Below are 27,626 nucleotides of genomic sequence, written 5' to 3' on the forward strand. Positions count from 1 at the left end.
AGAGGAAGGAGAGGGAGAGGAGGCAGAGATGCAGAGGAAGAGAACAGAGTTCAGATGATCCACAATGACCGAAGGGTCCGGACAGAGGTTTGTTTCCAGAGTATGCTAATTTTACTCCAGTAAAATTAGGACTTGTAATAAGATGTCACCATTTGAATCAATGTCAGCATCTTTGGTACTTTTAATGAAATATAAATACCACATTGTCTTTTGTGGTTTGTTTACTTAAGTATTTGAAATTAACATGATTTCTTAATGTCTAGTGACACATCAGGGCCATTTTATGATGAATTGAAATAGTTTTCTTACATACGGTTGCTTTAAGTTTTACTTTACTCGACATGGCAGTGTTTAAATGGTGAAAGATTAAAAGACAAATGACTCAATATATTTGTTTATTTAGGTCGTACTCTTTAGCGCAAGTGATTGTGTTGAAGGATACTATAGTGGTTTTCTTTTGGTCAACTGATGTAATGTTATCCTTCTGGCTAGCTAGCCTTAACGTTACAACTGTCAATAACGTAGCCTGTTTGTTGTTGTCATGTGAATGCTCTCAACTAAATATTTTTTATGTTTTTTATCAACAATTCAAGATGTTTATTTGTAAATCCTCTTTGTAAAACCTCTTATTTCACTTAATGGCCTTTGTGCCCTAAACATTTCTGTGATACCAAAAGCCAAATGACCTTGCCCCTAAAATGACACACTGGTGAGCTCTGCAACACAAAAAAACATAGACATCCACAGAAGACTACAGTGGTGGATGTTCATAGGATCCAGTCCATTATGGAAAGAAAAAATGCTTCACAAAATCCAGCCAAGTGAAGAACACTCTCTAGGAGGTAGGCATGTCATCATCCTACCATAAAGAGAAGACTTCTCAAGAGTAAATACAGAGGGTTCACCACAAGGTGCAAACAATTCATAAGCCTCAAGAATTGAACGGCCAGATTAGACTTTGCCAAACAACATCTAAAAAACCCAGTCCAGTTCTGAAACAGCATTCTTTGGACAGATGAAACTAAGATTAACCTGGACCAGAATGATGGGAAGAAAAAATTATGGAGAAGGCTTGGAACGGCTCATGATGCGAAGCATACCACATCATCTGTAAAACATGGGGTTGGGCAGGGTGATGGCATGGGCATGCATGGCTCCCAGTAGCACTGGGTCACTAGTGTTTATTGATGTGACAGAAGACAGAAGCAGCCAGATTAATTCTAAAGTGTATATGGATATATTGTCTGCTCAGATTCAGCCAAATTCAGTTGATAGGATGGCTCTTCACTTAACAGATGGACAATTCCCCAAAACATACTGCGAAAGCAGCTCAGGAGTTTTTTAAGGCAAAGAAGTGGAATATTTTGCAATGGCCGAGTCAATCACCTAATCTCAACCCATGCATTTCACTTGCTGAAGATAAAACTTAAGGCAGAAAGACCCACGAACAAACATCAACTGAAGACACCTGCAGTAAAAGCCTGACAAAGCATTGCAAATGAGGAAACCCAGCATTTGGTGATATCCATGCGTTCCAGACTTCAAGCAGTCATTGCCTGCAAAGGATTTTCGACAAAGTATTAAAATGAAAATTTTATTTATGATTGTGTTAATTTGCCAAATTACATTTGAGGCCCTGTAATAAGGGGACTGTGTATGAAAATGGTTGCAATTCTTAAACATTTCATGCAATATTTTTGTTCAACACCTTGAATTAAAGCAGAAAGTCTGTACTTTAAGTTCGGGGGTGTACAGAGACAAAATTATGAAAATTGTGTCAGTGTCCAAATATTACCGTACCTAACTGTACTACGTACTATAAGTAAATACTTCATGGATGATGTTGAAGTACTGTTTTGTATATATTAAGCTAGTATGCCAGTATTGGGACCGACTGGTACATACTACATTGTCATAAAATTACGTCTCGACATTAGATCATTTTGTTACGCATTCACCTTACAGCAGGTTTGAATATTTCACTAGACACCATTAAGCATTGTTTTAAACTGACATTGTGTTAAACGTTTCCTATTAAGTTTACATACACCAAAAATAGCATCTGTGATATGTATCGCTTTTGCCACTGGCTGTTTTAACAGCTTATTAGCCAGTAATCGGTCTACAAGTATCTACTTACTACTTGGAATAGTCATAAGAATTGAGCAATTGCTAATGAGACTGAAGACGAACTTGACACTGCCAAAGCAGTTTCATTTCATGGCACAACGATGTTCATGTTTCTTTCATTCGTGAATGAAATTGATACAATAAGTATCAATATACATGACAATAACTGACTTTTGCGTCGAGTGAAAAGATGAGAGAATCGGGAAAACCCGTCTTTTACAGTGCAATGGCTTGTTATATATATTACCGCAAAAAGCATGCATAGGTGTTTACTTCAAAAATCTACCAGAAATAGTTGCAATATAACTGTCAACAGTTTTATTTTAGGCTTACTATAACGTACCAACTGAAGTTGTAGCCAGTAAGGTGTTTGCCTATCCTGAACAAATCATAATGTATAACTTGTTCTGTCAAGGATCAAACATCAGCCGCCCACATGGGAGTTTGCGTCTAACAAGTCACAGTCACCACTACGCTATTTAACAAGTCACAGTCACTACGTTATTTAACAAGTCACAGTCACCACTACGCTATTTAACAAGTCACAGTCACCACTACGCTATTTAACAAGTCACAGTCACCACTACGCTATTTAACAAGTCACAGTCACCACTACGCTATTTTGCAAGTCACAGTCACCACAACGCTATTTAACAAGTCACAGTCACCACTACGCTATTTAACAAGTCACAGTCACCACTACGCTATTTAACAAGTCACAGTCACCACTACGCTATTTAACAAGTCACAGTCACCACTACGCTATTTAACAAGTCACAGTCACCACTACGCTATTTTGCAAGTCACAGTCACCACAACGCTATTTAACAAGTCACAGTCACCACTACGCTATTTAACAAGTCACAGTCACCACTACGCTATTTTGCAAGTCACAGTCACCACTACGCTATTTTACAAGTCACAGTCACCACGCTATTTTGCAAGTCACAGTCACCACTACGCTATTTAACAAGTCACAGTCACTACGCTATTTAACAAGTCACAGTCACCACTACGCTATTTAACAAGTCACAGTCACTACGCTATTTAACAAGTCACAGTCACCACTACGCTATTTAACAAGTCACAGTCACCACTACGCTATTTAACAAGTCACAGTCACTACGCTATTTAACAAGTCACAGTCACCACTACGCTATTTAACAAGTCACAGTCACCACTACGCTATTTAACAAGTCACAGTCACCACAACGCTATTTAACAAGTCACAGTCACTACGCTATTTAACAAGTCACAGTCACTACGCTATTTAACAAGTCACAGTCACTACGCTATTTAACAAGTCACAGTCACCACTACGCTATTTAACAAGTCACAGTCACCACTACGCTATTTAACAAGTCACAGTCACTACGCTATTTAACAAGTCACAGTCACCACTACGCTATTTAACAAGTCACAGTCACCACTACGCTATTTAACAAGTCACAGTCACCACTATGCTATTTAACAAATCACAGTCACCACTACGCTATTTAACAAGTCATTCAGGTCAGTCACGCATTCAAACAGTAAGAGACAATCGCTTTTCTTGGCCAGCTACGCTTACGCGATCCGGCAAAAACTTATATTTTAATAAAGTCCTTAATGTACACTTGAGGTCAAAGTCAAGTTTTCACATGGGTGAACATGTAGTTGCCTGTAAGACATTTTCCATGAGAAATGTAATATGTCAAAACCAAAATAATAATTTGGAGTCAACAGAAATTCTAAAAAATACTGTTGTGCTAAATTATATCAATCTAAATTTTACTATATTAAGTTATTTATTCATTTTATTGTACACACAGATATACTGTAATCTAAATAAATCATATTTTTACTGCATGCTTATTGTTATAACCTTTATCAAAGTTTTGTCTTTATCAACAGGACAAATCTGCACCATAGTGCAAAGAACCATTTTAACAAAATGTTGTTAATAAGGGGAAAATTAAACAACCACAAATACCAGCATATTTATTCACCATTAGGGTGTAAAGCTGCTAGTTTAAAGATGTTCCCACATAAAGAGTCTCTCTTTCAGTGTGTGACACAAAATACAAGTAATGTATGTTTTGTGTAGACCAGGGTCTTCTAAACTACTATTTTTGTGTCAACCCTGAAAATACATCAAAGATGATTCATTGACTCATTAGATCAGGTGTTTTAGTTTAAAACAAAACATGAAATATCTATGGTTCGTGGAGCAGTTTGTAAGTACAGCAGTTGAAGGTGTTAAAAGAGTTACAGTATGTTGCATTTGCTGATATAGAGGTGACAATAAATAGACAACAGAAATCAAGGCATTGTAATTGGTAGGCTTCAAATAAAATAAAGTTGATTGAGTATTTGTAAAATTACACTTGTGAACAAAACATTGGACTGAGATGGAGAGGCAGCATTCCACTATTAGCAAGCAAGTTTATTTATATAGCACAATTCATACATCGAAGCAATTCAATGTGTTTTACAAAGAAAAATATATGAAACAATAACATAAAAACAAATACTCAAATGAAAACATCAAAGCAAATGAATACATCATAATAATAAAAAAATATATTACCACAAATTAAAAAGTTATATTACCACAAATAAAATGTTCTATACATTTCTATAACGTTTTTTTTGTGATTATATAGAATTTTTTTATTTCCAACTTGGCCCCATGGGAATTTAACTTTTGAATTCCTGATTTGCAAAAGCCATGCTCTACCAACTAAGCTACATGGGACCAAATCGCTCCTGTTAGTAATGACACATTGATGAGTAGCTGATACTGTGATACTATGACCTGGGTCCACCAGTGATGTCTGTATGTTCTCATGATAAACACTTCATACTCTGTTGTGGAAACTTCACACTTCTATTTTGATGATGCCGTTTCAATTCTCTGATGTCGTTGATAGCGGTCAAGGCCGGAAAATGTAAAAATAAGAACGTAGTGTTCATGTGAAGAAAGAGATGGAGGGAGAGCCGACAGAAGTCTAAAATAGAGAAATGGACAGAGAGGGTTTGTGGTTAATAACCACTTCACAAAGAGCTTCTTAAAACACACCCTTTAGTCAGAGGAATGGTGATTGTAGAGTTGGTAAAGCACGAGACAGAAAGCAGATTAAAACATACGTTCCAAAATAACAAGGGAACTACAGTCACATGAACATCCCTCTGAAACTCCTTCCAACTGTACAGTTACACCTTGTCAAAACAATAAGATAAAATGAGAGGACAACTGCTCCCATAGTTGATTGGATTATAACAGTAGTTCCAGAATTCTTTACCAAAATGACCTAAACAACTTTTTTTTATCAGTCCTCTTGTGGCATGTATTTATTCGTAATTTAAAAAAGATTATTTGGAGTGATGGCCAGTGATTCTTTTAGAGGCAGGAAAGACTTGGCTCAGACCCATTTCAGAAGTATTACATGTGAAGCCTACAACTGGCCTATCTGCTGCCCTGGAGAAGAATTTAAGAATATCGAAAAATGTAAGATTGTGAAAGAATTTAAGATGGCTATCATTGGTCTAATTGCTATTACTTATGCCATCAACACAACTAGAGATGTGACAAGCACTCTGAGAACCAATGTCGTTCAGATTTGCCTAAAACAACTATGACTCCAATTATTTTCAAGTCAAAGTTTCGGAAAAAATCAGATATTCTGATGTTAAATTGTTTCGTTTTGTTGGACATAGTGAAGCGAAATGCAATTGTGAACAGAGAAGATGAAAATGTAATCACTTCAGATTGTAAATCATGGATGCATCATGTGAGGAGATCATAGCAGATGTCTACAGAGACTGGATAAGACATGGATGCATCATGTGAGGACATCATAGCAGATGTCTACAGAGGCTGGATAAGACATGGATGCATCATGTGAGGACATCATAGCAGATGTCTACAGAGGCTGGATAAGACATGGATGCATCATGTGAGGACATCATAGCAGATGCCTACAGAGGCTGGATAAGACATGGATGCATCATGTGAGGACATCATAGCAGATGCCTACAGAGGCTGGATAAAACATGGATGCATCATGTGAGGACATCATAGCAGATGCCTACAGAGGCTGGATAAGACATGGATGCATCATGTGAGGACATCATAGCAGATGTCTACAGAGGCTGGATAAGACATGGATGCATCATGTGAGGACATCATCGCAGATGCCTACAGAGGCTGGATAAGACATGGATGCATCATGTCTGCTATGAGGACAACATAGCAGATGCCAGTGGCACCTTCTCCCATTTTCTCTGGTTCTCTTGCTCAGTTATTAAAACATCTGTCTAATGTTTATGTTAATTAACATGCTATCGTTAGTCATGTATTAGTGTACTTGATACAGTAATGTGGGAAAATTAGTATTTGGAAAGAGGAATGATGAGTCTATCACCATTTAAATGTACTGTCCATCTGAGGGAGCATTATATTTTTAAACCATCCACATCCAAATTAGTGACCGATTAAATCACTACTCTGCTGTCAGGGATCAAATGCATATACAGACATGCTAACCAACCTGTATCAGACAGGTTTCCTCCTCATGGCAGTCTATTCTGACAGACTCACCCTAACCAACCTGTATCAGACAGGTGTCCTCCTCATGGCAGTCTATTCTGACAGACTCACTCTAACCAACCTGTATCAGACAGGTTTCCTCCTCATGGCAGTCTATTCTGACAGACTCACTCTAACCAACCTGTATGAGACAGGTGTCCTCCTCATGGCAGTCTATTCTGACAGACTCACCCTAACCAACCTGTATGAGACAGGTGTCCTCCTCATGGCAGTCTATTCTGACAGACTCACCCTAACCAACCTGTATCAGACAGGTGTCCTCCTCATGGCAGTCTATTCTGACAGACTCACTCTAACCAACCTGTATGAGACAGGTGTCCTCCTCATGGCAGTCTATTCTGACAGACTCACCCTAACCAACCTGTATGAGACAGGTGTCCTCCTCATGGCAGTCTATTCTGACAGACTCACCCTAACCAATCTGTATGAGACAGGTGTCCTCCTCATGGCAGTCTATTCTGACAGACTCACCCTAACCAACCTGTATCAGACAGGTGTCCTCCTCATGGCAGTCTATTCTGACAGACTCACCCTAACCAACCTGTATCAGACAGGTGTCCTCCTCATGGCAGTCTATTCTGACAGACTCACCCTAACCAACCTGTATCCCCATTCCTCATCCCAACTGAGGTGTTCTACACAGCATGGAGGTGCAAGGTCAAAGGTCAATACTCAGATGACCCTGCTGGCTACCTTGGATGCAGCATGTGAGGACATGATTGCAGACACCCGTAGAGGCTGATAAGACATTCCAAGATAATGTTTCTGTGCTGCATTGTGATAGGAATTGGGCATGAGAAACTTAACACAACACAGATGTGCTGACTAACTGAACAAAGGGCCATAGATAGGACGTTTTGCCTGTTACTGATGGGCCCCACACATCCTGTCCATTCCTCCTGCTAGGCGTTGCCCATGTGACTGACATAGGCTATATGACTCTAGTCACAGTCAAAGCACAACCTTCAGTTGCTGCATTATAGTAACCCTAAAATAATCCTGTTCATGGTTACATTGCGACATGGATCCTGGCCTAAGCCCCATGTGCTAACTAGTACCAGTCTGGATCCTGGCCATAGCCCCATGTGCTAACTAGTACCAGTCTGGATCCTGGCCATAGCCCAATGTGCTAACTAGTACCAGTCTGGATCCTGGCCATAGCCCCATGTGCTAACTATTACCAGTCTGGATCCTGGCCATAGCCCCATGTGCTAACTAGTACCAGTCTGGAACCAGTGGTTCATTGGATTCCAGTTCCAATTTGTTTTATGTATTACATGTGTTTTCATTTTGGACAAGATACAGTTACATCAAATGTGTGTGTTTCTAGAGGCTTAGCAAATATGTACAGGTCACACTGTGGTCTTACTGTGCTGTTTTTTCACGATGGCAGTCAACTCTGTAAATGTTTGTTATTTACAAATGTCTGTTTGTTCTACTTTTTTGTCTAGCTGAATGCTAGTGTGTATTAGATTGAGCTTTTTGGATACCAATTTCAACAGTGGGAAAAGTTTCCTGGGAAAAGTGAATAATGTACAACTCTGCATTACACAGAAAAAGGATATGCACATCTGTATGTAGATAGTACATTTAGAATGTAAACAGAAAATTCACTATTACATAATATACAGTTGGTTCAAGTTAATATATAGTGAGCGGAAATTTCGCCACAAAATGACATCCATAAAAACGATGAGAAATCCTTTGGTAGTTTCGTAAAAAACATTGAATTGTGCCTCCTCACTGTATGTAACACTACAAAAGTTCCAGTCCTGGTGGACATCCTGTCGCTCTTGTTGGTCTGGCCAGAGATTTTCATCAACATCACATCTGATGTTTTCCCTTGGGATGCAGTGGGGAAAATGTCCTGACGATCCTTATTTCATTACTGTGTCACCTGGCTGGTCATGTAGCAAATATAGCAGATATCACAAACATTTAATGTCATAGATATTTATGGAATATACATGTATGTCTGACAGATTTTGATAATTGAATGGATCATTTTGCATGTGATGGCTCACACAATTTCACTGAGTATGAACTCATCAGTTTTGATCAGAAAACCATGTGCATGTAGGTATTGTGCCTATTGTAGACAATTGTACTTACACTTTTACACACGTGGCAAAACACGTACAATTTCCTAAAATGAATGAGAAATTCTAATCTGGTGTGAACAAGAAACTAATTGTTCAGAGTTTTGAACTTATTGTTTGGAAAAAAATAATTGTCATTCGAGAAATGAGCCAAAACAATTGATGAAACTGTAAGAACCTGGTCCACAATAGGGGCCCTTATTTAATGGCAAACATGCCTGTGTCTTTGGCCTGTTCTACCTCTTCCTGGTTGGCCACCCTACCCTTCCATCACTCAACAACCCGCCTCTTCTTCCCTCCTCTTCATCCTGTTCGTTTCCTGGTGGTTCTTCCCAGGTCTGAAGTTGGAACACTGTTGTGCTCTGTCTGTACATGCTGGCCAATTGGAGGTTCCTGAGATGAACCTCTGAGCTATTTTAGAGAACTGGTGGATCGTTGGTTGATTACATTTTTCACACATTCACCTTCATTAGTGAAAGTCAAGATTCACCTCATCAACTCAGGACACATTTACAAAAAAGTCTAATAGAAATGTATAGAAAATATTCTTCAACCAATCAATCAATTTGTCTTGTAAAGCCCTTAAAGCTCTATATCAGCATTTGTCACAAGGAGCTTTTACAAAACACCCCATAATCTGCATGTAACAACTGGTTCAACCATTTTGCATTTACTAACTTATGCAATGAACTAATGCCTAGATGTTTGTGGGGTAAGACTATACAACAGAGAACAAGTATCATATCTTTTGATCAACATGACATAAACAATTGATAATGTAGGAAACAAGTGAACATAATCAATTGCATGAATGTATCAAAGTATTGAAAATGTGCTTAAAAGAATGAGAACCTGCTTTCATGATGTGTAAAGTGACTAGATGATGTGGAGTTTGAACAAAACGTTTGAGAATTTTAGTTCTGATCTAAGAAATGTCCTGCCATCTAGTGGACATATCAGCATATCACCACCAGGCATTTGGCTGCTCTTTAAAACAAGTTAAAGTCTTGAAAACATTTATCATGGACATAACAATACAACTCTCCCCGTCACAGTGTGAAACAGCTTAGCCAATATCATGAACTGGTTCCACTAGTGAGATAATGTGATGAACACGAAAGATGTTGTGGAAACTTCACACTTCTCTTTTGATGATGTTTTTTAACCTCTATTTCTGACAGCGGTCAATGATGAAAAATGGACTTGAAAGTGTAAAAAAGGGATTGAGTGAGACAGACCGAAAAGAGAGAGACGTGTAGAGAGATGGACAGAGAGAGAGAAGTGTAGAGAGAGTTGGACAGAGAGAGAGAAGTGTAGAGAGAGATGGACATAGAGAGAAGTGTAGAGAGAGATGGACAGAGAGATAAGTGTAGAGAGAGATGGACAGAGAGAGAAGTCTAGAGAGAGATGGACAGAGAGAGAAGTGTAGAGAGAGATGGACAGAGAGAGATGTGTAGAGAGAGATGGACAGAGAGAGATGGACAGAGAGATGGACAGAGAGAGATGGACAGAGAGAGAAGTGTAGAGAGAGATGGACAGAGAGAGAAGTGTAGAGAGAGATGGACAGAGAGAGAAGTGTAGAGAGAGATGAACAGAGAGGGGTTGTGGTTATCAACCGCTGAAGAGGGTTTCCATAAATATATTGTTTGTTCTGAGGAACAGGTGGTGTAAAGATGGTAAAAAGGACGAAAGACTAACAAAGACTGTAAATAGATGAATATATTCAGTACGTTCTATATAGTTAAATAGATGAACAAATACAGTAGGTTCTATATAGTTTAACCAGATCAACATATCCAGTAGGTTCTATATAGTTTAACCAGATGAACATATCCAGTAGGTTCTACATAGTTTAAACAGATGAACATATCCAGTAGGTTCTACATAGTTTAAACAGATGAACATATCCAGTAGGTTCTACATAGTTAGAACAGATTAACATATTATACATAAGGCAGTAGAGCATTTTGTTAGCTAGTTCATACATGTCTAGATCCTTTGTAGACGTGGTGTTTTGTACTGAAAGATTCATAATTCTACATTCTAATTGCATTAGCCTTCATCATTCCTTTTCTCAAAATGACACGTTTCCATGTGCCAATCCAATCCATTTTCCTCTGTCTTCAAATGAGATACATTCACAGTATTCCACACAGAGGTTCTTAGGTCTTATAGCCAGACTTTAATATCTTGTGTCATTTGGATTTTACGTGTCATTTCATCTGTAAATATAGATAAAATATGAATCCATCATACATATGAATATCATAACAATATATTTTTATAAACTGTTCTGAATAATTCTGACAATATGGTGTCTCATCACAATAGAAAACCAAAAACATTCTGCCTTGACGTAAATTGTAAAATTCTAAAAGGTATAATTACAAAACCCTTCTGCGATTATTTTAGCTCAGCTGGAAACTGTTGTGCTGAATAAAGAACCTATACAACTGGACATTTATAGACTAGTTAAATATTTAGGACATCAGTGTTTGTGGGTTCGATTAATGGCTCAAAATGGCGAGAAACAAAGAACTTTCTTCTGAAACTCATCAGTCTATTCTTGTGCTGAGAAATGAAGGATAGCTAGCCTAAATGTTACCTAACTGTCAATACCATTGCTTGTCTGGTGTGGACATATGAACACTCTCAACTACAACATCTGAAATGAATAAAATTCCAGAATCTAAACACATTTTGAGGGAGGAGTATATGTAAATTCAAGGATTAAAAGATGATCATTTTACTTTTTATGTGGAAAAATATAATGTTATTATTCAAAGTAAGATATTAAAATGTGAATAATGTATGTTTTATATCCTGTGTGTTTTTTCTTATCAACAATTCAAGTGTTTATTTGTAAGCTCCAATTTCACTCAATGGCCTTTGTACCCTGGTTTGTGGCCTTTGTACCCTGGTTTGTGGCCTTTGTACCCTGGTTTGTGGTCTTTGTACCCTGGTTTGTGGCCTTTGTACCCTGGTTTGTGGCCTTTGTACCCTGGTTTGTGGCCTTTGTACCCTGGTTTGTGGCCTTTGTACCCTGGTTAGTAGCCTTTGTGCCCTGGTTTGTAGCCTTTGTACCCTGGTTAGTAGCCTTTGTACCCTGGTTTGTAGTCTTTGTACCCTGGTTAGTAGCCTTTGTACCCTGGTTTGTGGCCTTTGCACCCTGGTTTGTGGCCTTTGTACCCTGGTTAGTAGTCTTTTTACCCTGGTTTGTGGCCTTTGTACCCTGGATTGTGGCCTTTGTACCCTGGATTGTGGCCTTTGCACCCTGGTTTGTGGCCTTTGTACCCTGGTTTGTGGCCTTTGTACCCTGGATTGTGGCCTTTGTACCCTGGTTTGTAGCCTTTGCACCCTGGTTTGTAGCCTTTGTACCCTGGTTAGTAGCCTTTGTACCCTGGATTGTAGCCTATGTACCCTGGATTGTAGCCTTTGTACCCTGGTTAGTAGCCTTTGCACCCTGGTTTGTGGCCTTTGTACCCTGGTTTGTGGCCTTTGTACCCTGGTTTGTAGTCTTTGTATCCTGGTAAGTAGCCTTTGTACCCTGGATTGTGGCCTTTGTACCCTGTTTTGTGGCCTTTGTACCCTGGTTTGTGGCCTTTGCACCCTGGTTTTTGGCCTTTGCACCCTGGTTTGCGGCATTTGTACCCTGATTTGTATCCTTTGTGCCCTAAACATTTTTGTGACAATGAATGCCAAATGACCTTGCCCCTAAAATTATTACATTCCATGCAGGACTGCTGATAATGGGCCTCTTTACACCTATGTAGATATTCCATAAAACATCTGTCGTATCCAACTACAAGTCATGTACAACATTAACAGTTTCTACACTGTATTTCATATCAATTTGATGTTATTTTAATGGACAAAAAATTTGCATTCTTTCAAAAACAAACACATTTTTAGTGACCCCAAAATTTTAAACAGTAGTGTGGGTGTTTGTGTGCACTAAAGCAAGGAAGAAAGCAAGTTTATTTATATAGCACAATTCATACATCGAAGCAATTCAATGTGCTTTACAAAGAAAAATATATGAAAGTACAACAACATAAAAACAAATACTCAAATGAAAACATCAAAACAAATGAAAACATCATAATAATAAAAAATACAATAAGAAAACATATAAAGATTAAAAATGGGATAAAAACTTAGGAAGCTACAAGGCTAAACAGTGTGATTGAGTTAAAGTGCTCAGTCATAGGACTCTTAGATCCATGAACACAGGTCAGCTAGTAGAGCCCAGAGTCCAAACTAAACATGGAGAAGCTGCATTTAGCAGTTATGCTGCACACAACTGGAATAAACTACCAGAAGATCTTAGCCCCAAAACAGGTTAAAAACACTTCTTACGTGCCTATGACTGAGCACTTAAACTTAACCACACTGTTTAGCCTTACAGCTTCCCATGTTTTTATCCTGTTTTTGTTCTTTTTACATTTTCTTATTCAATTTTCTATTATTATGATGTCGTTTTAATGTTTTAATTTGAGTGTTTGTTTTTATGTTGTTGTACTTTCATATATTTTTCTTTGTAAAGCACATTGAATTGCTTCGATGTATGAATTGTGCTATATAAATGAACTTGCTTGTTTGCATACCCGAATGTGTGTGTGTGAGTATGTGTGTGAGGGCTAGAGGTGTGAATGTGTTCAGAGGTCCTCTTCAGTCCCCATCGTTCAGTCAGACAACTCTCCCTCCCTTAGATGGACCTGTAACAAACAACACAACTTTACTATGTAACACAACCTCACAATGTAACAAACCTCACAATGTAACACAACCTCACAATGTAACAAACCTCACAATGACACATGATGTTAGTTTGACTGTAACAAACCTCACAATGACACATGATGTTAGTTTGACTGTAACAAACTTCACAATGATACATGATGTTAGTTTGACTGTAACACAACCTCACAATGATACATGATGTTAGTTTGACTGTAACACAATCTCACAATGATACATGATGTTAGTTTGACTGTAACACAACCTCACAATGATACATGATGTTAGTTTGACTGTAACACAACCTCACAATGATACATGATAATAGATTGACAGTAACCTGCAGCTGGTATAGAGTACAGACTGGTCTCACCTACAGCTGGTATAGAGTACAGACTGGTCTCACCTACAGCTGGTATAGAATACAGACTGGTCTCACCTGCAGCTGGTAAAGAATACAGACTGGTCTCACCTGCAGCTGGTATAGAGTACAGACTGGTCTCACCTACAGCTGGTATATAGTACAGACTGGTCTCACCTACAGCTGGTATAGAGTACAGACTGGTCTCACCTACAGCTGGTATATAGTACAGACTGGTCTCACCTACAGCTGGTATAGAGTACAGACTGGTCTCACCTACAGCTGGTATAGAATACAGACTGGTCTAACCTGCAGCTGGTACAGAATACAGACTGGTCTCACCTACAGCTGGTATAGAATACAGACTGGTCTAACCTGCAGCTGGTACAGAATACAGACTGGTCTCACCTACAGCTGGTATAGAATACAGACTGGTCTCACCTGCAGTTGGTCTCACGGAGGTGTAGACATCATCAGGTTCCAGTGGGAGGGGCTTCTCTGTACAGCCATAGAAACAGAATGAATAGAACAACTTTAGTACCTCGAACTCCGACAGCATGTTAGTTTAGGGACTTTGTTTCCTGATAGTGATTGAACTTTGGCTTAATTACTGATCGTTAGATGTTTCCTGTCATGGCTCAAGACGTAACCAGATATCAATACGGGTATTTTATTGAGAAAATACCCGTATTTTCACTGTGTTGTGAACCTGTGTTGATACCAATAAGACTGAAAATAATATACAATACTTTAATAATAATAATTTAGCTTTCACAGTTAAAATCCAACCTTAACATTATAATTATTCAGTAATACTGGCCACGGTCGAGCTCATGGAGAGATGTGACTGCATTTTTGCTCAAATGTTTAAAAAAGCTCCTCTGATAGTTACAACGATGAAGTTAGGATGCCTTTGAGAAAACAGTCCGAAATGGTTCAGCACAAGACATCGTTCATAACAACCACTGATCATCTCATCTGATGTTCGAGAATTAAGGTGTCAATTATCTATTTTTTTCTGGATTTGGAGGAAGGGGTACAGTTAATGTTTGGAGTACAGTGTTAATATGTCCTGGGGGCCTACCTTTCTTCTTCTTCTTGGTCCTGATTTCAAGCTGTCCATAGGTCACGTCCCTGGGACCAGCTGAGGCGCCACCTACAGGAGACACAGAATAATTACCTGATGAAAACTGATACCATATTAACTGATATGGTTATATTTCATTACATTGAATCAGATCATTATAGACACTAGACCCTGACCTGTATCTGTATCTAATATAATATTATCATTATAGATACTAGACTCTGACCTGTATCTCTGTCTAATATAATATAAGCTTTATAGATACTAGACTCTGACCTGAATCTCTGTCTAATATAATATTATTATTATAGGTTTATAATCATCACTGCTGTACTAGAATATTATTATTTTTATTGGTGTGTTAATGTACCTTTGGTGTTAAAGGCCACTTCAGAGTAGACTGGACCAGTTCCTGGGCACTTTTCTAGATAAGACAAAAAACTGTCAGAATAACGTACCAATACACTACATATATTACAAGAGAGTATGTGAGTGGGGGTTTTCTGTATTTGTATAGAAGTACAGTCAAATAAATCAGATCTGGTGAAGTGACTCCATGTTGTCATAAATTATATAAGCTTTAAGCTCAGGCTTAAGTTTAGGGTTAGGCTAAAGAAGAGTTATTTGGTGCTCAATTTCTCCATGTAGTTATTTGGTGCTCAATGACTGGTGCTCACAAAAATAATAAAATGAATGTGTGTCTATGTGCTGTACCTCTCCTCCTGTGTGTGTGTGTGTGTGTGTGTGTCTACCTCTCCTCCTGTGTGTGTGTGTGTGTGTGTGTGTGTCTACCTCTCCTCCTGTGTGTGTGTGTGTGTGTGTGTGTCTACCTCTCCTCCTGTGTGTGTGTGTGTGTGTGTGTGTGTGTGTCTACCTCTCCTCCTGTGTGTGTGTGTGTGTGTGTGTGTGTGTCTACCTCTCCTCCTGTGTGTGTGTGTGTGTGTGTGTGTGTGTGTCTACCTCTCCTCCTGTGTGTGTGTGTGTGTGTGTGTGTGTCTACCTCTCCTCCTGTGTGTGTGTGTGTGTGTGTGTGTCTACCTCTCCTCCTGTGTGTGTGTGTGTGTGTGTGTGTGTGTGTCTACCTCTCCTCCTGTGTGTGTGTGTGTGTGTGTGTGTGTGTGTCTACCTCTCCTCCTGTGTGTGTGTGTGTGTGTGTGTGTGTGTGTGTCTACCTCTCCTCCTGTGTGTGTGTGTGTGTGTGTGTGTGTCTACCTCTCCTCCTGTGTGTGTGTGTGTGTGTGTGTGTGTCTACCTCTCCTCCTGCGTGTGTGTGTGTGTCTACCTCTCCTCCTGTGTGTGTGTGTGTGTGTGTGTGTGTGTGTGTCTACCTCTCCTCCTGTGTGTGTGTGTGTGTGTGTGTGTGTGTGTGTGTGTGTGTGTCTACCTCTCCTCCTGTGTGTGTGTGTGTGTGTGTGTGTGTGTGTGTCTACCTCTCCTCCTGTGTGTGTGTGTGTGTGTGTGTGTGTGTGTGTGTGTCTACCTCTCCTCCTGTGTGTGTGTGTGTGTGTGTGTGTGTCTACCTCTCCTCCTGTGTGTGTGTGTGTGTGTGTGTCTACCTCTCCTCCTGTGTGTGTGTGTGTGTGTGTGTGTGTGTCTACCTCTCCTCCTGTGTGTGTGTGTGTGTGTGTGTGTCTACTTCTCGTCCTGTGTGTGTGTGTGTGTGTGTGTGTGTGTGTGTCTACCTCTCCTCCTGTGTGTGTGTGTGTGTGTGTGTGTGTGTGTGTGTCTACCTCTCCTCCTGTGTGTGTGTGTGTGTGTGTGTGTGTGTGTGTGTGTCTACCTCTCCTCCTGTGTGTGTGTGTGTGTGTGTGTGTCTACCTCTCCTCCTGTGTGTGTGTGTGTGTGTGTGTGTGTGTCTACCTCTCCTCCTGTGTGTGTGTGTGTGTGTGTGTGTCTACCTCTCCTCCTGTGTGTGTGTGTGTGTGTGTGTGTCTACCTCTCCTCCTGTGTGTGTGTGTGTGTGTGTGTGTGTGTGTGTCTACCTCTCCTCCTGTGTGTGTGTGTGTGTGTGTGTGTGTGTGTGTGTCTACCTCTCCTCCTGTGTGTGTGTGTGTGTGTGTGTGTGTGTGTCTACCTCGCTTTCCGTGTTTTTGTTCCTGTTTGATTCTAACGTTAGTGTAGGTCACCTCTCTGGGGTCAGATTTCATCTCCCCTGAAACAACATTATAATTACCTTGATCAATATGGGTCCTAACAGTGTTTTACATCTGGAACACAATTACACCACTTTACACTATGAGAGAGAGTTAAACCTCTCACCTTTACACTATGAGAGAGAGTTAAACCTCTCACCTTTACACTATGAGAGAGAGTTAAACCTCTCACCTTTACACTATGAGAGAGAGAGTTAAACCTCTCACCTTTACACTATGAGAGAGAGAGTTAAACCTCTCACATTTACACTATGAGAGTTAAACCTCTCACATTTACACTATGAGAGAGAGTTAAACATCTTACCTTTACGCTATGAGAGAGAGAGTTAAACCTCTCACCTTTACACTATGAGAGAGAGAGAGTTAAATCTCACACCTTTACACTATGAGAGAGAGTTAAACCTCTCACATTTACACTATGAGAGAGTTAAACCTCTCACCTTTACACTATAAGAGAGTTACACCTCTCACCTTTACACTATAAAAGGGCTTTAAAACTCTTACCTTTTTTCTTCTTGCGGTAGCAGAACAGGACCAAGAGAATGATCAGAAAGACGGAGACAGCAGCCAATCCAGACACAGAGATAAGGATGAGGAGGGACGGAGATGAAGAGGGGGGCGGAGAGGAGGTGGAGGAGGTGGGGTTGGAGGAGGTGGCAGCTTAGAAAACAAGAAAGAAAATAATCAGTCAGTTCTGGTCAAATGTATTGAACTGGATATTGACAGTTCTGATAAGACAGTATTGATCTAGTTGTTGCTTGCTCTTTGGGGTATCAGACTGGGTACTTGTATAAGCACTTTGTGACAACAGCTGATGTAAAAATGGCTTTATGAAATACATTTAATTGATATGGATATTGATAGTTCTGGTCAAACAGTATTGTTAAATACAGGATACATTTCCTGTATCTTTCAGAAGAGACAGATGACTCAAGATGTTTACAATACATATATATGGCACATATTTAAATTCAGTTATTGTCACAGTGTTGTAGGGAGTGGAGACAGATGCAGGAAATGTGGTAAGTGTTTCTATAACCCAAAGCACGTCCATATAACTGACTGGGCAAGGCCAAAGTAGAGTGAGGTGAAAAGCCTCCAAAACAGAACATGTGGACGAAGCCGGAATGATACAATACACATAGAATAGAATAGTCGTACTCACTGCACAGTGACATGGAAATAATAACCCACACAGCACTGGGGAAACAGGTCCATATATACAGGCATGAAATCAGGGAGAATGGGAAACAGGTCCATATATACAGGCATGAAATCAGGGAGAATGGGAAACAGGTGTGGGCAACAATATGGGGACAGTCTGGGGTGAAGGTGTTTAGCTGGAACAGTGGTGCCTAGAAGGCTGGTGACGTAGACCTCTGGAGCTGATTCGTAACAGTTATATTAAAAGTGTATTTAAAATTACTACAATGTCTCACCTGTCACAATCATCCATCTATCTGGTGATTCTCCTAGTTCATATTCTCACCTGTCACAATCATCCATCTATCTGGTGATTCTCCTAGTTCATATTCTCACCTGTCACAATCATCCATCTATCTGGTGATTCTCCTAGTTCATATTCTCACCTGTCACAGTCATCCATCTATCTGATGATTCTCCTAGTTCATATTCTCCCCTGTCACAGTCATCCATCTATCTGGTGATTCTCCTAGTTCATATTCTCACCTGTCACAGTCATCCATCTATCTGGTGATTCTCCTAGTTCATATTCTCACCTGTCACAGTCATCCATCTATCTGGTGATTCTCCTAGTTCATATTCTCACCTGTCACAGTCATCCAGCTCTCTGGTGATCTTCCTAGTTCAGGATGTCTACAGCTGTAAAGTCCTTCATCTGACTGTGATACTGCAGGGATGGTCATCACTCCTGTAGACTCAGTCCTGATGAGGGATCCATCTTTGTAGAAATCAGTTGTGAGGTCAGAGGGATTTGTCTTATTTCTGCACTTCAGAGTCACATTAAATCCCTCAGTCACAGGAAGGGCGGGGCTCTCCAGGATCACATGACCATCTGTACAACACAGGAGCAGGTAGATAACATGTACAGTACTACACACAGAACAATATACAGTAATACATTCAACAACACCATATACAGTACTTGATTTAAAACACAATATAGAATATTTACACTGAAGTGCCACAAAACTTGGTACTGATGGGCCCATACAAAGTACATACCAACACCACATGTGCACATCAATGGTTGCATCTGCCAGTGCGTATATTAAGCAATAATCTGTAGAAGCATCTAGAGCTGTTTCTGCAGTGAGAATGGCAAGTTATCACGATTTAATAGATTTTCAACGTGGTTTAACAGTTGGAGATAGTGAGATGGGTCATAGCATTTCGGCGGTAGAGGAGAAGTTTGGATTTTCTGATATTACCATTTCAAGGATGAACCATGAGTACAATAATTCTGGCAAAACATCTAACTTATGACAGCAGTGTGGCCGTAAAAAGACTGTGGGAGAACGTGACCAGCGTCAGCTGGCAAGAATCGTTTCACGTGATAGGAGTGCAACACTGCCTCAGATAACATCTGCATTCCATGCTGGGCCCTCATCAAACATCAGCGTGAGGACTGTGTAACGTTCCCTCTGGGATATGAGCTTTAGGAGCCGACGCCCAACTCTAGTTCCCCTGATGAATACTGTACACCCAGCTATGCAAGCTCCGTGGAGTCACGTCGTATTTCTGCAGTTGTCATGGTGCGGTGCGCAGCAGCGCCACCGTGCCATAGATTTCTCAGTTTCCCATCACACACAAATGCATCGCGAGCTTTTTCTGTGTCACATGTCTATTATCGTTCACACCAGGTCCCTGTTAACTAATTTGTATGTGTTTAAATGTTTCCACTCTGCTCCCCACATTGTGGATCATTGTTATTGTCAGTTCCTTTATTAGTGAGTGTTACGTGTATTTACTGTTTGAAGGATTATATGTCTAAGACGCGTTGTCGCTCACTTTTATTTCATTCAGTATATAAGTTATAGTTTTCTGTTCGTTGTTCGGTTTTTCTTTGTTGAATAAACCCACGAACGCGATATATACCTGCGCCTGGTTCCTTGCCCAACACAACACCACACGAAGAGTGTGACAGCAGTTCTGTGCTCTTGTGGGAGGCCTACCAAGTATCTTGTGTACCAGTTTTTTCTGGTCAGTGTAGTTTCACACAACACATTAGAGTTTCAGACCAGGGTGTAGGAGTGACTGATATTGGGGGACACATTTGACTACAGTGTGAATGTTAATGTATTCACCAAAATGTCTATTTATTATGTAGTTCTACATGTTTACACTTCTAGAATCCACTTCTAGTTAAATTATTTGTCCATGACTACGTTAGATACAGACACGCTCTGGTTAAAAAAGGGGTTGCCATTATTGACCAATGATGTGCCAATAGGACCAGTGCGACCGACACAGTTTAGTTCAGAGGTAATCTGGTTGAAAATACTGGCGGTGATAATTATTTCCACAACGCTCTCAGTACTCATAATGTCTGGAAAGGTTGTAGCAAAGGTACCCCAAACATTGACTCTCTGTACTGATGCCTTGCAGGTGTTGATAGAACTCAAGTGTTCAGTGTGAAAATACCAGTTTGACTTTAAGAAAGTAGTGATTTCTGAACATGCAATAGTCCTAACAAGCATTGGTAAAGTATACTATGAGTGAGGACTTTTGGTAGGACTTTTCAGCTGGAAAGGCATTTCAGATGGATGATAATGTAACCAGAGTGCATTTAAAACGACTAATACTATAATGATGTTGGTAACATCTCAGTCAGGCATGTTAGTCCAGATTTAAGTTTTCCAATCTGCTCCTAAAGACCACCTTCAAATAATACTTCTCACTAATATAGCTGTTGGTTTGTTCCCTCGCTCTGCCTACCTTTCTGACCAGTGTTGTTGTTATGACTGCTGCTAAGTAACTGGCTCACTCATTACTTAGCTAGCTACTAGCAGACCCTCTGGTGAAGACTAAGACAGAGATTGTGCAAATCATTTTAGAAGGCATTCTTCCTTTCAAATCATTCACTATCAGTTTTTCCCATGAGCCATAGGAACTACTCAGTGGTATCTAGCAAGCAAGCTACTGTGATGTTTGTTGGATTAAACTTCAAAATAAAGATACCTAGCTAACTACATATTAACTATTTTTTAGCCAGAAGAAAGCTTATTTTTTATAATGTTTGTTCGTTCTATAGCTATGAAAATGTATTGACGTTTATACACGTTGCACTTATTGAGAGAACAAAACTTACAACTACAGTAATCCACTTAGCCAGCCTACACACACTGCTCGTCATGAAAGAATGAATGGGTGTGTTGGATTCGGTCGCGACGGAGACGTGAAAAGTTCCAAAGCGCATGTTTTTCAAAATGAAAGTGTAGCAAATTAATTTATTATTATATCCTTATTTATTCATTATTCTGTATAAAGTGTCTGTACTCTGTAGGCTTGATTAATTACATATGCTAAAAGACAAGTCTTTCTTTGTCTCCAACTTATTTGGCCAGTATCTGTGTTCAGGGGCAGTGATGAATGGAATGTCAGCTGAGCAGGGCCTTGACTCCTTTTAGCAGTAAGAAAAACAGGCCTCTGCCTGTGCCAGAAAACCGCCATAAGAAACTGTTCTCTAGGAAGAAGCTCTTGAACAGCAACAAAGACCCCATGTAGTAACTGTCCAGATTGATATACCTCAGCCTTTGAACAGGTTGTCTTGGCAACCGAAATTCGATGATTTTCTGTGCCTCCTGGAGCTATCTGTATGCATGACTACCTCATAGTGGTGACTATTCCTTATATGTACATTCTGAAAATGATAATTCTGTCATCTGTACTATTGGAAGAGAATATAAGCTTGAAACTTGAAATGCATAATCAGAACAATCTGTCATGACGTTACTCTGCTGATCTCTGTACTCATTCTCTGTCATGTTGTGATGATTGTTCCCGTGTCTCCACGAAAATATTACGCCAAACAACATTATTGGTGGAGACACCTTAACCCGTTTCTAATATTGGGGGGACATGAAAGCATGTCAAATAATAACAAAATGCATGTTATTAACATATTGTTAACATTACAAAACATTTATTTGTAATGAACATACCAGTTACTACAATGTTGACAGCGTTGTTGAGTTCTCCAGAGCCACAGACATACTCTCCACTGTCTGTTGATTTGGTTGAGGAGATGATGCAGTTGGTTCCATCCACCCTCCCCCATCCATCACCACATCTTGTACGCTTTCCACTTGTTGGGTTCCTCTCTAGTCTCCTTCCCTTAGAACCACCCAGAACCTCACAGCTTAGAGTAACAGACTCATATTCAAAGAACTGAGATCTGTTGGGTCTGACAATCAGAGAACCTGGAGACTGACCTGAGAAGAAAACAGATTGTAAGGGGAGGGGATTATATTCAGTCAATTATACAAAGATTCACAGAGATATGATATTCTCCTGCTCTGCAAAAATATCACTCCCAAAAAAATCAGTCTTTGAGTTGTGAACATGATTTGAGTGGATTTCACATCTGCATTACAATGACAGAGTAATTAGTAAATAGTTTATAGTATATTAGAATTAAAATGATCTGAGAAAGGAAACATAAATACTATAAATTATCACCTGCAGCCACTCTGGAGATGAAAAGCACTGAAATACAGAGAAATACAGAGTGATTGTTGAAACTTTTTCCATCCTCTAACACATTGAACTAGCTGGTTGTTAGACAATTCATCTAGAAAGAATATATAATAGTGAAAGTTTCATCATCTGGATCAGTGTTGTTGTTTTAGTTAAGATAGATTAGCAAGAGTCCACCTCCTTTTCATTTTCAATGAGAGAAATGCATTTAGAGGTGATCTGGGCAGCAATATACACTGTTCAAAAAAATTAAAGGAACACATAATCATCACAGTATAACACCAAGTAAATTAAACTTCAGGGCTATCAATCTGTCCAGTTAGGATGCATAAACCATTGTAAATCCATGGTTTTGCAGGTAGTGGCCACATTGTAGGTAGTGGCTAACAGTTGCTCTCTCCTAATCCATCCTGACTGATTCTTCTCTAGTTTTGCATTTTGCTAGTGTCCTTGTCACTACTGTTAACATGAGGCAGTACCTGCAGCCCATTCAGGTTGCACAAGTAGTCCAGCTCCTCCAGGATGACACGTCCATACATGCCATCGCAAGAAGGTTTGTTGTGTCTCCCAGTACTGTCTCAAGAGCACGGAGGACATACCAGGAGACAGGCCGTTACCCGAGGAGAGCTGGACAGGGCCGTAGAAGGGCAATGCCCGTCCTCATGTGGCCAGAGTGGGTTGGCAGTTCCTGGATGACGGTCGTTGACCGGCCCTGACATTCCCCAGACCTAAATCCAATTGAGAACCTCTGGGACGTTACGTATCATTAAATCCACCGCCGCCAAGAAATACCCAGGAGATCTCTAATGCCCTGATCCAAGTCTGGGAGGAGATCCCCCAGGACACCATCCGCCGTCTCATCAGAAGCATGCCCAGATTTTTTTGAGCAGTGAACATATACAATATTTGCGGGGAGACCAGTTTGCTAGGATTTTGTATTTTGTATTTACATTTTAATAATAATTCAATACATATATATATTGAGTTTCAATACAGTTAATACTGCATCTGACTTTGGATCCATTCAGAATAATTTCAAAAATTCAGACTCAAAACGTCTTGAACATTCTGGTATTTTGCCAACCAGGAATAATAGACAAAAGACTATCTAACTTTTTACCAGCCAATTAGAAAGTACAGCAGGCAAAGTGGATCCTGACCTCTGGCCGCCTTGACTGTAATTTTTATTATTTTTATTTGCTAGCGGCTTTTGTTAGGGTAAATGTAGTTTCACGTCCAATATTCAGTTTGCTCATCAGTAGCTCTTGCAAAAAAGGTGCAGTGATACATATAGAAAAAGGGTGCAATATGATATGTCCTGGCTCGTCATTCCTTAAGGACTGATTGGATATCAGATTATTTTTTGTGTGTCAATCTTTCAATACATTCACTCCAAAGGAGTAATAGATGTGTAGCCTCTAATAGGTGTGCAGAAAGATCTTAGGGTATTTTTTTGGGAATCTTGAAAATGTAGGCTTCTTCCCAATGGGAAATTGTATTGGTATTTTTGGTCTTGACTGCAGTACCACCTCTGGGAAATGTTTCCTATCAGACCTCTGTCTCATTTGGTTACAGTTCTGTGTTTTTTTGTTTCACGTGAAAACAGTATTATATTGTCCAGAGTGCCCCCATTAGATTCAGCATCTTGTTAATTCTAATCTATACTCTTCAATGGTCCTTTTTTATAGCTAATCATCCATATGAGCTAGAGATACACTGACCAGTGTGATGTGTACACCTGCTATTTTTTCCATATTTCTGGATATTATTTATTATTTTTAATAGCTAGCTACTCATATGAGCGAGATATCTAAAGACAAGTTTGGTGTATTACTTTACATCTCTAATCTTATATTTTCCAAAATAACTTGACTTTATTTGTATATTAATTCTTTCAGTTTCTGAAGCTCAGTGGAGGATCTTGTCAAACTACTTTTACAGTTGAAGTTTACTTACACCTTAGCCAAATATATTCATACTCAGTCGTTCACAATTTCTGACATTTAATCCTAGTAACATTTCCCTGTTTTAGGTCAGTTAGGATTACCACTTTATTTTAAGAATGTGAAACCTCTGAATATTAGTAGAGAAAATGATTTATTTCAGCTTTTATTTCTTTCATCCCATTCCCAGTGGGTCAGAAGTTTGCATATACTCAATTAGTATTTGGTAGCATTGCTTTTAAATTGTTTAACTTGGGTGATTTTTGGCTCATTCCTCCTAAAAGAACTGGTGTAACTGATTCAGGTTTGTAGGCCTCCTTGCTTGCACATGCTTTTTCAATTCTGCCCACAAATGTTCTATAGAATTGAGGTCAGGGCTTGGTGATGCCACTCCAATCCCTTGACTTTATGTTCCTTAAGCAATTTTGCCACAACTTTGTAAGTTTGCTTGGGGTCATTGTTCATTTGGAAGACGCTTTTGTGACCAAGCTCTAACTTCCTGACTGATGTCTTCAGATTTTGCTCCAATATATCCACATACAGTGAGAGAAAAAAGTATTTGATCCCCTACTGATTTTGTATGTTTGCCCACTGACAAAGAAATGATCAGTCTATAATTTTAATAGTAGATTTATTTGAACAGTGAGAGACAGAATAACAACAAATAATCCAGAAAAACGCATGTGAAAAATGTTATGAATAGATTTGCATTTTAATGAGTGAAATTAGTATTTGACCCCTCTGCTAAACATGACTTAGTACTTGGTGGCAAAACCCTTGTTGGCAATCACAAAGGTCAGATGTTTCTTGTAGTTGGCCACCAGGTTTGCACACCTCTCAGGAGGGATTTGTCCCACTCCTGGGATTAAGTTCTGGAGACTGGCTAGGCCACTCCAGGACCTTAATGTGGTTCTTCTTGAGCCACTCCTTTGTTGCCTTGGCAGTGTGTTTTGGGTCATTGTCTTGCTGGAATACCCATCCACGACCCATTTTCAATGCCCTGGCTGAGGGAAGGAGGTTCTCACCCAAGATTTGACAGTACATGGCCCCGTCCATCGTCCCTTTGACTTTACACGTTCTGCTACTGGCCAGGTGATGTACCTACCGATATTACTAGACATATTCTAACAAAAGTCAACGCTATTGGGCCTAGCCGTTTGTTAATGAATGATGTGTCGCAGGAACGTTTTGACATTCATTCTTGTGAATTTCATTAGTTCTTGATAATTGGGCTGTAGACTAATTTAATTTCATGTTTTAAAGCATGGTTGGAAAGCAACAAGTCTTTAAAAATCCCATTAGATGGTTGCATGACGTCTCTGCTTCATGCGCCCCATCACTAATTAGATACCCATGGGTATACATTGGCTTACACATAGGTATTTTCTGTTTCTATTAGTCCACTAGCCTGGCAGGTTAGAGGCGGTTGTCCTACTTATGTATTAGATATGGTTAGATAGTTGAGTTAGTGTAGTTAGTTAGGGTTTAATATAAGTTAGGTAAGATTCTTCTTTTTTGAGACTAGATAATAGATTTTCTATGTCTTAGATATAGGCGGCACCACCCCAGTATCTTTTCCCCTGCATGTCTGTATGTCAGTTTGTACTACTGATCAGTAATAAATATATCTATATGGACATTAGAGTACCTCTCACTGTGGTTCTTGATGTTGTGTATCATCGTATTATATGCTAGTAAAATGTAGGTGTTACATTTCCACTCTCCCCTAGACTATAGCTGTTGGAGTTCGTAACACAGAGTCTTTGGAAATGCTTTTGTATCCTGCTTAAAACCTTAAGAGCCTCAACAACTGTTCTGAGGTCTGCTGATATTTATTTTCACTGGGTCATATTCCACTTCAACAGGTCTCTGTTTTTAGGGGCAGACACTGTTGGTCAATGAACTTTGTGGATTTTTTATATGACAGGGAATAACTGACTTCAGTTACCCATTTTGAAAGAAGTAAATATCCTAGAGGTTCACATCATTTTCCAGCCTATGCAGTTTGTTCAAATATATCATGTAAAAGTAAAAAATGTTGTGTGTTGTTTGTTAAAACACACTTTTATTATGACTCAAGACAAGGAGCCTACTGTATTTTGCGAGCCATTTATGCAGGTATACAAATCATTCAAAATAGTTCACAAACTTTTTTTTACAAAATCTTTGTAAACAGGTTTTGGCTCAACAGCTCCATATTTACATCCAGAGCCCTAAAATCCTGGAATGTGAATTTAAGTCCAAACAGTGTAGTTATGGGGAATCAGTGTAAATATAAATGACTTAAACCACATATATTGTATATAGGAAATGTAATGAACCTGTATATTTCTGGTAATATAAACTCTTGAATGAACCATTACTGTGCTGTACACATGAACATAGTAATATTGCTTGATTTCCCTAAAACTCCTGTTGAGTAAACTAAGGAAGAGGGAGAGTACTTACAGAGTATCCAATAGAGTGGTGTCACTTCCATCCTGGGTTGATGATGATTGACCCTCTGTGATCTACAGCAGCTCTACCAGACTTCTAGACCCTCCTCCTACTTCCTGTTCTGACACACTGACACTCCCTAGTGGAGGAGAAGGAGAGGTGGTAGATGACACCCCCTAGTGGAGGACAAGGAGCGGTGGTAGATGACACCCCCTAGTGGAGGAAAAGGAGAGGTGGTAGATGATACCCCCTAGTGGAGGAGAAGGAGAGGTGGTAGATGACACCCCCTAGTGGAGGAGAAGGAGAGGTGGTAGATGATACCCCCTAGTGGAGGAGAAAGAGAGGTGGTAGATGACACCCCCTAGTGGAGGAGAAGGAGAGGTGGTAGATGACACCCCCTAGTGGAG

The 27,626-nt window shown here is 39.7% G+C and overlaps 1 protein-coding gene and 1 long non-coding RNA gene across 2 annotated transcripts; both read right to left on the reverse strand.

The window, feature by feature from the left end:
• Window positions 1–15,046: 15,046 nt before the first annotated feature.
• On the reverse strand, window positions 15,047–17,719 carry LOC117593868. The gene is made up of 4 exons (XR_004575332.1): window positions 17,666–17,719; window positions 17,083–17,160; window positions 15,379–15,432; window positions 15,047–15,077 (listed from the first exon to the last, which is right to left on the reverse strand). It is a non-coding gene; the product is annotated as an uncharacterized LOC117593868 (long non-coding RNA).
• A 1,176-nt stretch (window positions 17,720–18,895) lies between these two features.
• LOC114830354 (low affinity immunoglobulin gamma Fc region receptor III-like) lies at window positions 18,896–27,312 on the reverse strand. The gene is made up of 4 exons (XM_034290740.1): window positions 27,232–27,312; window positions 22,823–22,849; window positions 22,306–22,575; window positions 18,896–19,196 (listed from the first exon to the last, which is right to left on the reverse strand). Exons 1-4 carry the CDS (start codon window positions 27,260–27,262, stop codon window positions 18,934–18,936), a joined length of 591 nt encoding a protein of 196 aa, XP_034146631.1. The 5' UTR covers window positions 27,263–27,312; the 3' UTR covers window positions 18,896–18,933.
• Window positions 27,313–27,626: the final 314 nt, after the last annotated feature.

This window comes from Esox lucius, chromosome 24, assembly GCF_011004845.1.
Source record: "Esox lucius isolate fEsoLuc1 chromosome 24, fEsoLuc1.pri, whole genome shotgun sequence".
Lineage (NCBI taxonomy): Eukaryota > Metazoa > Chordata > Actinopteri > Esociformes > Esocidae > Esox > Esox lucius.